This window comes from Amphibalanus amphitrite, unplaced genomic scaffold (assembly GCF_019059575.1).
Source record: "Amphibalanus amphitrite isolate SeventyFive unplaced genomic scaffold, NRLGWU_Aamphi_draft 000642F_arrow, whole genome shotgun sequence".
In the NCBI taxonomy this organism is placed as follows: domain Eukaryota; kingdom Metazoa; phylum Arthropoda; class Thecostraca; order Balanomorpha; family Balanidae; genus Amphibalanus; species Amphibalanus amphitrite.
Window position 1 is genome coordinate 267,157 of NW_024882136.1, and position 14,508 is coordinate 281,664.

At 46.5% G+C, this 14,508-nt stretch overlaps 1 protein-coding gene across 3 annotated transcripts in view; it reads right to left on the minus strand.

Annotated features, from left to right (window-relative positions):
- The window catches only part of LOC122363844 (dimethylglycine dehydrogenase, mitochondrial-like), a 367,327-nt gene that overhangs the window by 246,278 nt on the left and 106,541 nt on the right, over positions 1-14,508 (minus strand). For all 3 annotated transcript variants that reach the window (XM_043333585.1, XM_043333584.1, XM_043333586.1), the window contains exon 3: positions 6,621-6,728. In XM_043333585.1, coding sequence (XP_043189520.1) covers positions 6,621-6,728 — 108 coding nt within the window. The remainder of the gene's footprint in view (positions 1-6,620; positions 6,729-14,508) is intronic.

Consider the following 14,508-nt stretch of genomic DNA (forward strand, 5'->3'; position numbering starts at 1 on the left):
GGTGCCTCACGCGCAAGGGATACAAGTACGCCCAAAGTGTGCTGAAGATTCCGCTGCCCTCCGCGAGCACCCTGTCTCGCTGGACCCGCGCGTTCCGCGTCACACCCGGTGTGATGGACGCCGCTGCTTCCGTCCTTGAGGCTGTCACGACTGACATGAGCGACATGGACCGTCTGTGCGTCATCAGCTTCGATGAGATGTCGCTCGACAGCCGCTACTGTTACGACAGCACAGCCGACCAAGTATTGCGCGGTTCGAAGCTGCAGCTACTGATGGTGCGGGGACTTTGCTCGCCGTGGAAACAGACCCTGTACTACCAGCTGGACTCAGCCATGACGCCAGGCGAGCTGGTGCACGTCATCGTCCGCCTCGAGAGCATCGGTCTGTCGGTGGTGGCAGCAACGAGTGACATGCACTCCTCCAACGAAAAGCTGTGGGAGCAGATGGGAGTCACGCCAACCAAAACCTGGATCAAGAGCCTACACGATGACGCAGGTTAGTGGAATGTTGGCACACTCTTGTGTTAGATGAAATTCGCATTAACAGTAATTCTAATATCCTCATTTCTGAGCTTTCACACAGATTTGACCCGATTCGATCGAGCGATAAGCTGCGCAGAGCAAAGACGGAACCGTCCGGCGCTGTCATAGTCAAACTGCTTGATTTTAAACCCCTGATGGTAGAAAAGTTGTAGCCTGATTTACTTATTGCTTTCACAGCAAGATGCGTATCTAAATTCGAGGCAGGTACTGAAGATGTTATGTTAACATAATGATTGCGGCGTGAGTCAGTTGCGAAAAACAGGATGCGTGGGCAGTATTCGCCCCCCCCCCCCCCTCCTTGGACTGTGCGTGTTTAATAATAATCATGCGAAGACAAACGACTCCCCCCGTCACCGCAGAACCAAGAAAATAAGAATAAGTGCCACTAAAAGTTAAATAAACTTTCCTTTTTCAGATCTAATGCCCAGCGGAGCTGACGGCAGCGGTGGAGGAGGACGAGGTGGAGGAGGAGTTTCGGGCCGTCACCCTGCAGCCTAAAGTGCCGCCGGTCATCAGTATCACAGAGGAGGCTGAAGACGGCGGTGCGGCGACCAACACTGTGCAGGCGAGGGCTAGAGCTGCTGAGGACGCCTGCGACAAAAGTAACCGGGCCTGGATCTCCGGATCGCCAGGAAGCTGGTTCGTACCAGGCTGCACATCCGGCTACGATTCCTCAATCAAGCTCAGGCTGAGGCTGCCGCCGCGAGGAGAGCAGCCAAACAGGTCCGCCAGCATGCCCAGAGCTCTGTTAGTTGAGGAAGGTGCTGAAGCAGGATGTCGGGCTTGAGCGGCTGCTGCTCACATAGCTGGCTCCGCTTCTGCTCATCTGGCCACTCATCTGGTCCTCTGCCGCTCGCCAGGATGACTCATCTACTGCTCATCTACCCCTCGCCTGGCTGACTTATCTGCCGCTCACCTGGCCGGGTTGTCTGCCGCTCGCCTGGCCGCCCACCACGCGCCTGGCTGGCCCGTCTGCCGCTCGCCTGGCTGGCCTGTCTGCCGCTGATCTGGCGGACTTGTCCACTGTTCAGGTTCACGTACCGCTCACCTGGCTAGCCTGCCTGCCGCTCGCCTGTCCGTCTGCTGCTCGCCTGGTTGGCTCGTCTGCCGTTCATCGTGCAGGCTTGTCTGCCGCTCATCTGGCTGGCTTATCTACCGCTGATCTGACCGTCTTCCGCTCACCGCTTAAAGGCTACAAGTACGCCCAAGCTGATGTGCTGAAGATTCCGCTGCCTTCTGCGAGCACCTTGTCCTGCTGGACCCGCGCAGTGCGCCTAGAGACTGACACGGCGTTTGTCAGCACTGGTCAGCGGCTGGAGCGTGACAACCTCGGCAACGAAACGTTGGAGGTTCTGCAGATACAGGTGAGTCTGCTTAGCGGCCATGACAGTACGCCGTACGGTAGGTATAACTTGTAATAATAACATAACTCATCGATAAAATTCGAAAACGTAGACCCATATAAAGCTTTTCGATGAAATTGCATGCCTTTAATAAGCCTTTCGTATTCCATTATTGTATTATGATGTTTTAGAACACTTTATGACCATGGCATAAAAATAGCCTCATGGTCAGGGCTTGAAAATATAAAAAAATACATGGATATATGTTTCGTATTACCTTAGATAATGGTGATGTGCATGCGGACATGCATGCGCGCACACAAACGGCTCCCTCAGTTGACTGCTGAACTGAGAAAATTAAATGCCCCTAAAGGCTAAAAGCTATGCAAACGTTCCCTTTCCAGATCCAGTTCCAGCGTCCAGTGGAGCTGACGGCAGCGGTGGAGGAGGCGTACCGGGCGGTCACCTTGCAGCCGACAGTACCGCCGGTCATCGGAGAGTATGCTGGAGACGGCGGTGCAGCGACCGACACCGGTAAGGCGGTGCCGAAGCTACTGAGGACGTCTGGCTAAAGTGGGAGGGAATGACAGTGATCGAGGCGTTCGAGGTGCTCTTCTGCATCATCGTGGACGTGGACCGTCTGTGCCTGGTCCTGGATCCGGGCATTGTTCGGCGGCTCCTGGAGCTGGTTCGTACCGGGCTGCATATCCGACTCAGATCCCATAAATCAAGCGCAAGCTGCTGAAACTGTCGCCGCCTGGGAGCAGCCAAACAGGTCCGTCAGCGTGTCTGGAGTTCTGTGGTAGAAGAAGCTGAGACATCTGAATGTCAGTTTTGACCGGCGTGTGATAGCCAGACTCATTGCTGCCCTCCTATCGACGCGCCGTGAGGTGTGACTAGCGACCATTGGGCGGCTGTGCGGGTGACGTGTCCGCCGGAGCCGAGTGCCTGGCCTAGTCGGGAGATTCAACTGTGATTGCCAGGCTTAGTGCTGTCCTATGAATGTGTAGGTACTGATGTGCAGTGTTGATTATGCTATATTATTGATTTATATAATGACGGTTACCATTTTATTGTGTACATCAACTGCTGCGGAAAACACGTGGGACGAGACGATATGCTTACAACACACTGTTGCTGTTATGGGCTGCGCCACAGTCTACTCAATTAGGTGCATAATATATTATATTATTAGATAATAGATACTATATTAGATATAGTAATACGGCAGCTCCATGACTTTTCTGAAAATTTAAATTATGTGGATTAAACATGGACATGATGTTGGAGCTTATGAACTAGGGGCCAGATTCAAATGGGAAATCGCGTATGGAGAGCGTCGTTCGCCGCTTCCCTCAGATGCTGGGTTAAATCCCTTACTAAGGTACGCTGAACTTAGTAATAAGAGTACAATAGGGCAATAAATTAGGTTTGAAACGGGCTGAAATAAAAAAAGGCGCATAAATTAGTCTCGTAAACGTAGGTTGTACAGTCTGTCTTAAAAGTACCGCGCAAAGTGACGGTGGATCCATCAAGCCTGACCGAGAAAAAACCTGTTAAATTTGAGTCCCCGAAGCAATTGACATTCTCGTCCATTCCCCAGTTCAATTGGTTCGGTGACAATCAAATTAAAGCAGGCCCTTCCTCGGTCAGGCTTGATGGATCCACCGTCACTTTGCGCGGTACTTTTAAGACAGACTGTACAGTCTGTCTTAAAAGTACCGCGCAAAGTGACGGTGGATCCATCGAGCCTGACTGAGCAAGGGCCTGCTAAATTTGGGTCACTGAAGCAACTGACATCCTTATCCATTCCCTAGGTCAATTGGTCGGTGACTTTTAAATTAAAACAGGCCCTTTCTCGGTCAGGCTTGATGGATCCACCGCCACTTTGCGCGGTACTTTTAAGACAGACTGTACATACCGCTACGTAATAAATTTACGCCACGTACTAGAATCGAACCCGCATCGCCCGGGTAGGAAGCGAAGATCATACCACTGAGCTACTGCGGCCGCCACCGACGGCGTCGGAACGAAGATTCGAAAGCAGGGCCGAGGATATCACATTATAGCAAGAAATGTGAAAGAGATAGAGAAAAAATGTATTTAGATAAAAGATAGAGCTTGAAACGACCTATTCGCTGGCATAAACAGAATACTGCAAACACCCCTAAATTTTCTGTACCAGCCGTCGGAAAGTGACCCATTTCTACGGTTTTGATACGGGGCAACGCGATCTGAGGACGTGTGACGTCACAGCTTTTCGTGAAATCCCCGGATGACTACCTAGTATATAGGGCCTTGTACTGACCTCAGCCGTACGAAATTATTTGGAAACTCGGTTTCCAAAATTTGACTCCGGCCCTCGTGCTTCGCACTCGGGCCTACGTCAATTTTGCAAACCTCGTTTCCAAATAATTTCGTCGGCCCGGTCAGTAATATATATTCACAGCCCAAGGATGGCCATTGGCCAAAGGTTGGAAAAGATTTACCACATCAAGGCCATATATAGGCGTACCACATGCCGTACCAGCGCAACAGTTGATATTGTATTTGTTTTCATTGTTGGGCAGGGGCTGCGTAACAGGGCCTCGTCGAACATGTTAACTGGGGGGGGGGGGCAATTGCCTCCCCAGTCGAGCGGATTGCCCCCCCCCCCCAGTGGCCAACATTTGCCCCCCCCAGTCAAAACGTGAACATCTCACAAAATTACCTTCTCTGCAATACGTTTTTGTTCGGAGTCTTACATGGATTTAGCGAGAAACATTAAATTATTTGTTCAAAAACTGTTTATACTCCATGACTACGGGAAAAGCCAGAGTTTTGTGATTTATAGAGCTGAGTACCTACTGTGATTCTATGATTTTGCTACTGTGATTCAAGTAGCAAAAATTGTCAATTGGCAGCTGACCAGTGACCCAACTCGTGTTTCGGCCCCCCCCCCCCCCACTCAATCAAACCCCCAACACGGATAAGTATGTATGTTTATCACTGTCTGGTGGGTTATGTGGCCTTGGGTGGGGCAATGTGAGGGGGTAACACATTAATCTTAACTCTCGCCCGTATTGGTGTTTTTCCAGCCGCGAACGTATAGGGAGGGGGGCGTTGGACCTTGCCCCTTGCCGTTTCGCACCTGATCGAGCTAGAGCTTCGCGGAGAAAACACTAGAGAGCTAGAGAGTGTTGCCCGTCACGAGAGGACGCCGATGATACCTCATTTTAAGGTCCTAGGTCATCGGTTGACCTTCCAGGTCAGGTCAATGACCCAAAAGTCGGGAAAATCGCGGGACCTGTTGCAACGTCGTAAAGATAATAATAATAATAATAATAATAATCCATTTATTTCGCACCGATATTTCACGGTACATATTCAACACATAACAATGCACACCAACACAACACACGAACATGCAGACATAGCACAGCTACGTTTTACCCATTAAGTCAGGCATCTAAGTCATTACATCTAGGTTACAAGATACAACTGTTATGTTTTTTTTCGGGGTGCTGATCACGAATATCATGTTAGTTATGAACATAGATAATGTCTTCATGCATTTAGGCCAGGTCGGGTCAGGTCAGGTCATCAATTCTACACATGTTGTGAAAATTTCAGACCAAGGTCATTCAAGGTCAGGTCACCAGGTCACTTGAAGTGACCTCACCTCATAAAAAGTTTCAATGTCTGTCATAGCTACACCGAGTGACCGATCGCTTTGAAACTTTCAGCGATTGCTAAGAGCAATAGCATGTACAAAATATTTATCTCAGAATTTTGATATCGATAACCTAAGGTCAGGTCAATTTTGCGACCTCCCCATTATAAGTCAATGGGAGAAAATTGAAATGCGCCTCTTTTAGACGAAAGACATTATAAACACTACCAAACACTGAATTACAAGTGGTTTAGACACACTGAACATGAAAATGGTGTCCGTGACCCCTGTTTATGCCCTGAGGTCATCTTAGGTCACGAATGATATCTAACAGTTTTTCGCAAATAACTTTTAATAGATGCATGCTAGAGCGATGAAAACGCCTTAGATGTGTTCAGCTCGACGATACAGATCGACTGATATGCAACATGACCCTTTCCGGTCAGGTCATGACCTTGACCAAAGGTCAAAGTTGACCTAGTAACGCCCTTTCTGAGCAATTTTCTCAGATTTGACCTAACGTCAAATTTTCAAGTTGACCTTTCAAGGTCAAGTTATAGTTCATTCGATGCGTCTTGACGAGAGAAACACGATGCCGGTAAAAGTAAGCTCGCACAAGGCTTTGGTGAAAAGTTATTGCAGAAAAACTGCTTCCGAAAAAAATCGGTTATTTTGCAGTTTTTGCCCCCTGCCTGCAGGCAAAATCGTTGACGTTAGGTCAAATCTGAGAAAATTGCTCAGAAAGGGCGTTACTAGGGCTATCGAATGCGCTTTTCTGCGGCGCTGTAGCTCTATTGGTTCCCGAGTTATGCGTTGGCTTCTTGGAAACTTTCGACAATCGACCTGGAAATCGGCGAAATTTTGCCTTCAATGACCTCTGGTGACCTGACCTTTGACCTGACCAAAAAATTGACCAAAGTGATTTCGTCATTATTTTTGACGCTCTTTCGAATGCCGCCTTCCGCGTATCGCTACGTGGCCCAGGAGCCGAGTTACAAGGGGGTGTTCAAACACCCCCCCCCCCCCCAGCAGGGCGTGGAAATCCAAGACCCCCCAGCCGGGCGCGGGTTAAGTATGACTCACCTAAACTCATCCATGCGCTCGTCTTTGGTGGCCAGGCGGAGGCTGCCGCAGCGATGGAAGCCTACCTGCTGTCCGGTCTCCTTTTCAATTTGGGCGTACAGGTTCATGCTGGAACGGCCCAGAGAACAGGTAACATATTCGGCAGCACATGGTGAATCGCTAACGGTATTGTAGGCAGGGAGGGCGAGAAACAGAGACAGAGAGAGACAGACTGAGACAGACAGAGAGACAGACAGACAGAGGAGAAAGAGATGGTTGTCTTATTACGGAGCGAGCGAAGGGAGTGTATAGTTCGTTTTTTTTTTCAAAAGGACGCTGGCTCCAAGTTCCTTATCGAAGCTCTCACGTGAGTTTTGACAGCTTCAGCGTCTGGCCAAGAATTTCTTACCGAAAAAATATTCAATTTCAAATTGTGCACGGTAAGTACCCGGAAATTGTGCCTTGAAAAATTAGCATACTATGATGACGTCACTGGTGGCAGCAAGCACCCAATGTCCTTACGATGGGACAAAGTTTCGACGAATTTGGGGGAAACTTCGTTTTTCACTGTTGCCGAGGTTATAATCGAGTAAGCGGTTTCGTCCATGATAGTTATACGTTACATTGCAATACAAGTTCGACAGCATGAGGTCACCACTATGCTCATATCTGGTTCGAAAATGCACGTATGGAAATTATTGGGAATACTTCACATGTTAAAATAAGGCGACGTTCGAGTTTCTCAGGTTCAGTTTTTGCTCGTTTTGCTCGCTAAAACGCGTGCTTTTTCGAAAAACGTACTTGGAGCCAGAGTCCTTTTGAAAAAAAAAACGAACTATATTGTTTCGTAGAATAACGTCCGAGTGAGGACGGCCGGCCGGCCGGCCGTGCGGACGCTTTTGCGAGGCTTATATCTCAGCAACAACTTGACCGATCTACATGCGGTAACTTTTGTAGGGTCGCTTTATTCCTTATCCCGCGAGTTGCTGGGGGGGGGGGCGTTAAACGCCCCCACTTTTTCGCCGCGCTATAGCATAAAAACGGCGCGCCGCAGGTGCGCCAAAATTTGGGTACCTCTAGGGAATTGATTGAAGTTTATTGTGACAAAGTTTTCAAAAATTCGGTCGGAAAATTTGTGAGATATCGAGGTTTTAGTGACGTCATGATTTCCGATTTTTCGACCAAAAACGGCATATGTTCAAAAAAACCTATAAACTCACGGTATAGACATACAGACATGTCGTAAACGCCATTAGACTGCCAATATCATGAACAATCAAATGGCTATCTTCGATTTTTGATTATCGTTCCGCATTTTCCAAAATCTTGAACTGAATCTTGGCAATTTCTCGTGACTACTTCATGACCATGATACATCAGGGGCGGATCCAGCATTTTGCCAAGGGAGGGGCTATTCCGAATCGGGGGCCCCCCATCGATGGGGGCCCTACCTACCCCCAAAAGTTTAAGCCTGGATTTCGTCCACTTTATTTTTTGGGGCCCCCTATCATGCTTTTTTTGCAAAAAAAAAGAAAATGAGAAAGTCGCCCGGGGGGGGGGGGCGCTATAGTCCCTATCGCCCCCCTGGATCCGCCCCTGCTAGGAGGCCTTGTATGTGAACTAGGAAGCCCTCTGTGATAGCTAGGAGGCCCTCTGTGCAGATGCGAGCGCAGGCCCTCAGTACAGACTTGGAGACCCTTTGTGTGGATGTGAGTGGAGGCCCTCTGTGGAGATTAAGAGGTCCTGTGTTGGCGAAGAGGATATCTGTGCAGGCTTGGAGTCCCTCTGTGCAGGATAGGAGACCTTCTGTGTGAGTTAGGAGGCCCTCTGTGTTGGCTAGGAGGCCCTTTGTTCGGATGCGAGTGGAGGCCTCTGTGTAGGCTAAGAGATTTTGTGTTTGTTAGGACATCTGTGCAGGCTTGGAGGCCCTCTGTGCAGGTTAGGAGGCCCTGTAAAAGTGGTCATCTCTGTGAGTATAAGAGACCTCCAAGTTATGAAAAGCTTTACCAATCTTCTAACAAAGAAGTCTTCTCAGCTAGTCTTCTAAGAAATAACTAAGTGGGTAGGTTAAAAAAAACTCATCGGATTTCGGCCACTTTATTTTCAGGAGGCCCCCTTTTCAGCTTTTTAACTTTTTATTTTATTTTTGAAAAAAATCGGCCAAGGGGGGGGGGCCATGGCCCCCATGGCCCCCCCTTGTATCCGCGCCTGTGATACATGCATTTCCTAAATTGAACTTTTTGAACCAAACACGTACACATATGATAAAACGAATGTCATCATCGTGTTCTATTATGCATTTCAGGCCCTGTGGAGCAGTCCTTTTCGGCTATTTTTCGCTGTATATGCGCTTGATTTTAACCAAACTTTGGCATTGGTAATTTGAGATCCCTACCTAATTTTTATTAACCTTCGCCCCAGTGGGGGGGGCATATGTTACCACCCTGTCGCGTTTTTTTCGTATAAATAAAAAACCGCGGCGCGTAGCGCCGCGTCGCTTGGGGTAGCTTTTGGTACATCAATTTTGGACAATGTGTGAAATTTTCGACCCCAGGTCATATCAGGTCAGGTCACCAGGTCAAGTTAACCCGCGCGGGGCTGGGGGGGTAAATTTTACCCCCCCTCGCGAATTTTTGCGATATCTCAAAAACGGCGGCGCGCAGCGCCGCCAAACTTTCAGTACCTTTTCTTACATCAATTTGACACGTTCCCTGAAAATTTGAGCGAAATCCGTCGGAAAATTTTTGAGAAATTGACGTTTTAGTGACGTCGTGTTCGCCATTTTCGCCTCAAAAACGGCAAAAGTTCAAACGCCGCTAACATCTTCATTTTTAAAGGAATCAAGACGTAACAAAAAAGGTTATACGTAATTTTACTTTGTCTATCAAATGGCTATCTCGGTTTTTTGAAAATTTTGGATTTTGGCCTAATTTTTTTTCAAAAAACTAACTTTTTTGGGAAAATCATTATAAAATCCAAAATTTTGAGTCTATCGAAAAAAACGGAATATATGTCATAGAAATGGTCTATGTGCACCTACATACCAAATTTTAGAAGAATCGGTTCAAAAATGTGGGAGTTATTCAAAATTTTATGACGTCACGACACACAAATTTTTTGAAAAATGACTTTTTTGGAAGTTCTAGACCTCGTACGGAAACAAAAATAGCACCATTCGATTCGCCGTGAAAAACTGCATCAGATAGACACCTTTTTAGGCCTTAACAACCAACTTCAAAATTTGACCTCACTTGACCTGACCTTGACCTGACCTCGACCTGAAATTCATCCAGAGGTGGTCCATATCACTTATTGAGTGTGCCTATTGAATTCTATGAGTAAAATGACCCATAAAACATGTGTCGCACATGCCCTTTTCTATATTTTGTTTTTTGGTGACCTGACCTGACCTGACCTGACCTTGACCTTGACCTCTGAATGATATTGTATGCAACAAATATTGTCTTGGTAGCCTAAGAACACGTTTTGGGCGATCAGTCTCAGTCCATGACTCCATTCTTCGGTAACTACGGTGCAAGGCCGATACTGTAGAAACTTGCAATTTGTACCCTTGACCTGACCTTGACCTTGACCTCAAACTTTAAATTAAGTACATGTTTTTAGTAGTTCGTGATGAGAGCTTTCGATTGGCGTTTGAATTTTCCAAATCGGACCATTAGTTCGGGAGATAACAGGGGGGTAAAATTTACCCCCCCCAGCCCCGCGCGTTCGGCTGGAGACCCCAGCCCCGCGCGGGTTAACTGACCAAGCCTAAAAAAAAGTTTGCAATCATGTCCAGCCTGCAGTGTTTGTCAGAGAGGTTTTAAACTTGGTGGATTACATGATGTTATGGGTGCCTACAATTTGTATATCTCGGATTTTTATATGCGTGACCTAAGGTCAGGTCGGTGGCGTGACCTTTCCATTATAAGTCAATGAAGAAAAACGAAAATGCCTCTAGATCCGTGTGTACGCATAGGAACAGTCCAAATATTTCAGGATAACAATGATTTGGACCACCTGTGACGACCAAGGTGTCTTTTTTGCTGATAGCCTCTTGAAAGGTCATCCGAGGTCATTTGAGGCTACAAACAGTTTTTTGCCAATAACTCTCGATTGGAAAAAGATAGAACGCTGGGGTTAGCCTCGTTGTGTTTGTCTTGCCGAGACGCATCGACTGATATGCAACATGACCTTTTCCGGTCATGTCATGACCTTGACCTGAGGTCAAATTTTGAAGTTGACCTTTCAAGGTCAAATTATAGTTCATTCGACGCGTCTCGGCGAGAGGAACACGATTCTGGCATTAGAAATGACCTAGCTTTTTTTAGTCAAAAGTTATTGTCGAAAAACACTTATCTTAAAAGCAGCTATTTTTGGAGTTTTTGCCCTCTGGAGGCTAAACCGTTGACCTGAGGTCATTTTTTATTATAGCCTTATCAAAAGAAGAGTTCAAAAGCTATCGATTGCTTTTCCCAGCGTTTTTCAGGCTATCATAGTTCCTGAGATAATGGCATGTTTTCTGAAAAAATATAATGACAATTCGCAAATTTGACATTTGATGACCTCTGGTGACCCCAATATTGCTCTAAGATGAAAAATGACCGAAATACTTTCAAACGCACGCATTGAGAGCTATCGACCGCTTTTTTTACCGCGTCTTTCTAGCCCTCTTAGTTTTTGAGTTAGAGGTGGGTGGTAACATATGCCCCCCCCCCCCCCACTAGGGCGAAGTTGGCGGAGACCGCCACTGGGGCGCGGGTTAATATGGTCTATTAACAAAAAATGAAAAATAAAGGCACTTGTCATTGACTGATAATGTTAAGGTCGTCAGAGCCCTGCTTAGAGGCTAGCACAGGCTGGGCGCTCTCTCCCCTCTGATTGGTCGTGACGTTCTAGCACACTGCGGTTTTGCTCCGCCCACTTGCAGTCCTGCCTCGGGTCATGCCAGCTGCAGTCGCAGTCTGACCGGCCAGCGTGCGGGTGGTGCGCGCGCGGCGCGGTAGAGTTGCGCACTTGTTTGCATGTCACGAGCTTTTAATAAGTTGTTCTGCAGCAAATAAGGACGGAGGAAGAAGGAAAAAGGAAGAAGGGACAAATTGACAATGACACGAACGATAGACTGTGGTTGGTGGACACCAAACAATCTACGTAAGCGCTAGAGCAGAGACAGGAGACAAAGACGGTAGATGAAAGACAGACAAGATGGTAGACCAGAGACAAGTGACGGAGATAGAGATTATAGACGACAGACTTACAAGGGGGGTGAAGGATGGGAGATCATTAACTCTCGATATTGCATATCTACATTATCATATTAAGTCATCCTATCTTTCCTTGTTTTATTGTTTTTCGGCCTTAAGATCTACCGGGTGGCCCAGAAAAAAAACGTTCCCAATTTTAAACAATATTTCTCAGAAAGTGATAAAGACAACATTGAAACTTCCAATAGTCAATGCGACATATAGGGTGTTCACTAAAAATTGACACAAACTTTGAATGGCTGCATATCAAAAGTGAAGCATGCTATTACGATGCAACCTAGCATAGAGATAAAAGGGGACCTTTTTATCATATCGAGCATAAACTTTCACGGATGTAATGAAAACAGTGGCGTTGGAGGTCGTTTTAAACAAGGACTACCAAAAGCACATTGGCAGGCTTTCCCAAAATAGCACGTCAATGGGAGAGTTTGGCACGTACAAATACCTAATGAAAACTTAAAAGGTCAAAATTAGTTACATACCGTACAGTGGGACGAAAGTTCTAGAGGATGTGGGAGTCCGAAAAGCTGAAGTGGTGTAATTGTGAAGATATTGACCTGAGGAAGGGTCGGGGCCCCGAAAATGCACGTGGAGGGGCTTTTTGACACCTCACGGCGCAATGCTGCTGATCAGTAAGGTATTAACTGTGCCTAAGCGAAGAAGATATATCACACCTGAGACTAGGCTGAGTTACAACCGGCGCAAATGATTTTTCGAACCGACTGGGAACAACATGAGGCCAGAGAAGTAAATATGCTACGGTCAAAAAAGGGACAAAAATTGCAGAAAAAAGTTGAACTATTAAAGGTAGAAAAATCATGTTTTTAGTTAAAGGGCGACAATTAACTAGACAATGGAGTGTACTGTTGTGATGTGATCGATGATATAAGGGCTAACGTCCATTTAAGTGTCAGCATGCAAGCTAACGCTGGATGCCGTGGTGTATGTGTTATTTCAGGGAATATCATCAGTTCGACTTTATTCCTCCAGACTGGTCCTTTACAACATGATACTTTTGAGCCAAGTGTATTATTAAGCACTAGAGGTTCATGCAGAACAACATATGTAACCAGAAGGTGATTTTCTGGTCCGACCTCGCGCCAGCACACTAACCAAGGGGCGCCTTGAGGGCCCCGGCCAATGTAAAAATTCCCATTGGAACGAGACCCGATAAGCCATTTTTCACGCCTGAAATTTAACAAATGAGTATCTAATGTGATTTGCCTAAAGCTATAACGTATGGTGGTGTCTTTCAATTTCATACAAAATATCAACTGGTTGCTCATTACCACCATCAACTGGCCAACATCACGGTCCACTGGTGCCAGAGCTTGTGACAACACTTCCAAGGAAATGTCCAAAAAATGACCTACAGGGATCAGGCAAATCTGTTGACGCTCTACGGCTTGCAGCAGATGCAATGTGCATTACAACAATGCCTCGTTTGTTTAAATCGGTACATTTTTACCGAAGATACAGCCTGCTAAACTTTGTCTCAATTTTTAGTGAACACATGGTATATTTTTAGTGAATGGTATGATTTTTATGTTATTCGGTCAATTACTTTTTAAACGGTTCGTGTTTCTAGCATGCCATGAAAAAATCACTTTTTGCTCTGATGTTTACCAAAAATGTGAGTGAACGGGCCACTTCCATCTCGGCACCACGGCCTACAGCCATTACTGCTACTGGCAACTAGTCTCATTGGTGGTTCAGGCCTCAGGGTGACACATCCCCTCTAGCTTTTTTCCTTATTCGGTCGATTTACTATTTGATCTTCTTGAAGGGAGGGCGATCAGCAGTAACCCATGCACCGTGCCACTCCTTCGCCTCGAAACAGGACTTGTGTTGAAACGAATAGCATCCATTAACACAACTTTGGCTTAGTATTTGAATATTTGGCACATAAGTGTGACAAAAATATATAAAATAGCAACACACGTGCTCGTATAATTCAAGCCGTTCTATTTTTTTTCTAACATGGTACGTCTAAGCCAATCATTACTTCCGTTCAACAACGGCAAAAAAAGCAAAAACGTCTTACTTGATTCAACATAAGATTGCTGGCTTGAAAATGATGGTACAGTGTTATAATTTGGCATACCAATGCGCAAAGAAATGACGCAAACTTGATGAAAATTTCGGCTCGTTATTTGCACTCGAATTTGAGATACAGGCCTCCAAAGTTCGGAATGTTTTTTTTTGGGCCACCCGGTATGTATCAGCCATATCCTTAACCCTCGCCCGCACATGCCATTTTCCCATCCTAGAACGCACATGGGGGGGTTGCCACCCCCCCCCCCCGCGCCATTTCGTTCCTGTTGGAGATAGAGCTTAGCGGTAAAGACCAAAAAGATTCTTTGGGAAGAGATGAATCCAATGATACCCAGTTTTACCTTCTCAGGTCAGTCATTGACCTTCCAGGTCAGGTCAAACTAAAAAGATTTGCTGTTTTGGATCACCGTTGGATATCAAGTGCGCTGCTTATCATATACCGATGACGATGCTGTTTCCTGGTGCCAAGCCAGCTAGAACCTCTTTGTCACACTGCCCGACCAGATTTTTGTTGCTGAGGTCATTTCAGGTCAAGTTAGGTCAAGGTCAATTATATGTGTTTGTATGTCTGTGTGTGTCTGTGTGTATAC